The following is a 1,741-nucleotide window of genomic DNA, read 5'->3' on the forward strand; positions in this document are numbered from 1 at the left end:
AGTACTTGGCAGACGATGAGCTGGACTTTGAGTGGAGGATACGAGGAGACAAAAGAACAGGACGAATTAGGAAAACTAACACGGCTGCGTCAAGTTTTGAAAAACTAGTCGGTTTCCTTGCCGACAACTTCTAGTCACACTATGTCCGACGTAGATAATATTTACCAATGCCAAGCAAGGCTACAAAATATTCTGTTAAACGTCGAAATGGCCATCAGGTAAAACAATGCTGAACAATTGAAGATGTGCCGATCGAGATTAATGCACTATCAGCTTCGTCTCTCCCTAATTACCGATAGCTTGATCGTAGCAAATGCAAACAAATCGTTGGCTAAAAACAAGCAAACGTTACCAAGAATTCAAGACTTTTTGATGAATCAGCCAACCACAAACTCAGAGGTAAAAGGCGATGCGGGTGACGTTGCGGGTGACGCGGAAACGTTACAAAAACTGGAGAATCCTAAACTGCAATCCAGTATGAAGGAATCCCAACAAACGCAGGAACAGATTCAAAATCGGGAGCCACCGCAGCAGCAAACGGCAGAACAAATTCTGATGCAGCAACAGCGTGAGGCAAACCAACAGCTTCAGCATCAACTCGAAGACGAAAGGCGAAAACTGAACCAATTGCAGTTGCAATTGCAACAAGAGCAACAACTGCTGTCACGGCAACAGCAACAACAGCACGATAGTCATCAGTGGGAACAGTGGCAGAATCAACAGGAGCAGATGCATCAACAGCAAGTACAACAGTTGCAACTGCAGCAACAGGAGCTGCAGCATCTTTTGCAACAAGAAAGAGCAAAGCGGCAACAGCTGGAAAACCAGATGGGACATCTACAACAACAGCAGCAAATTCAGCAAAACTTCAGTCAGTTAGGCGATACAGCGAATTCTTCGTTAGATTTGAATAGGCAACAGGAACCGGGGCTATTGCATTCAATTCCAGGAGTAGATCAGCTACCTCATGATCTCAGGATTGATTTTATGCGTTTCTTGCGAACACAACATAGACCAAACACACCACGGTCTAGTGGACAAGCGCAAAGTTTGGTTAGGTTTACACAACCAGTACACAAATGGCCTTTCGAATATGCGGGTCAACCTAATATCATACAATTGGGCGAGTTCCTAAACCAAGTAAACACATACGCGGACACCGAAGGAATTGAGGAGCAAACCCTCCTGCGTTCTATCAAGCATTTGCTGAAGGGGAGAGCTTTTCAATGGTACACACGATCTTACTTGCACCTAACCAATTGGGAGGTGTTCAAATCGGAAATTAACCAGGAATATCTACCACCAAATTATTCCGAGATTATCAAGCAAAACTAATATCTGCGGTTTCAAAGCCCAAACGAATCATTCACGACGTTTTACAGGGACCTAGTAGCCGCCTTCGAAATTGTAGAGCCAGCGATTTCAGAGACAGAAAGACTATTTATTGTAAAATCCCACCTAAATTCGGACTACACCCCTCTAGCAGCAGCCTTCAGAGTTAGCACAGTTAGAGAATTAGTCACAGTCTGTAAAGACTTCGAAGTGTCGCGATCTTACTCTATGCGAGGTAGATCTGCTACAATTTATCGTTCACTTTGGAACAAACCAGAACAGCGTCCGGGGACAAACAGGATGGACATAGCTAACCGGCCATTGTTCAACCGGCAACAGCATTACACAGCACAAATCAACTCAATGGAACTCAACTCGGAACTAGAAGAAAATTTGAACCCGCATGACA

At 44.3% G+C, this 1,741-nt stretch overlaps 1 protein-coding gene across 1 annotated transcript; it reads left to right on the plus strand.

Annotated features, from left to right (window-relative positions):
• The first annotated feature begins 243 nt into the window (after positions 1-243).
• On the plus strand, positions 244-1,335 carry LOC129717001 (putative uncharacterized protein DDB_G0271606). Its single transcript, XM_055666846.1, has one exon. It carries the CDS (start codon positions 244-246, stop codon positions 1,333-1,335), a length of 1,092 nt encoding a protein of 363 aa, XP_055522821.1.
• Positions 1,336-1,741: the final 406 nt, after the last annotated feature.

This window comes from Wyeomyia smithii, chromosome 1 (assembly GCF_029784165.1).
Source record: "Wyeomyia smithii strain HCP4-BCI-WySm-NY-G18 chromosome 1, ASM2978416v1, whole genome shotgun sequence".
Classification (NCBI taxonomy): domain Eukaryota; kingdom Metazoa; phylum Arthropoda; class Insecta; order Diptera; family Culicidae; genus Wyeomyia; species Wyeomyia smithii.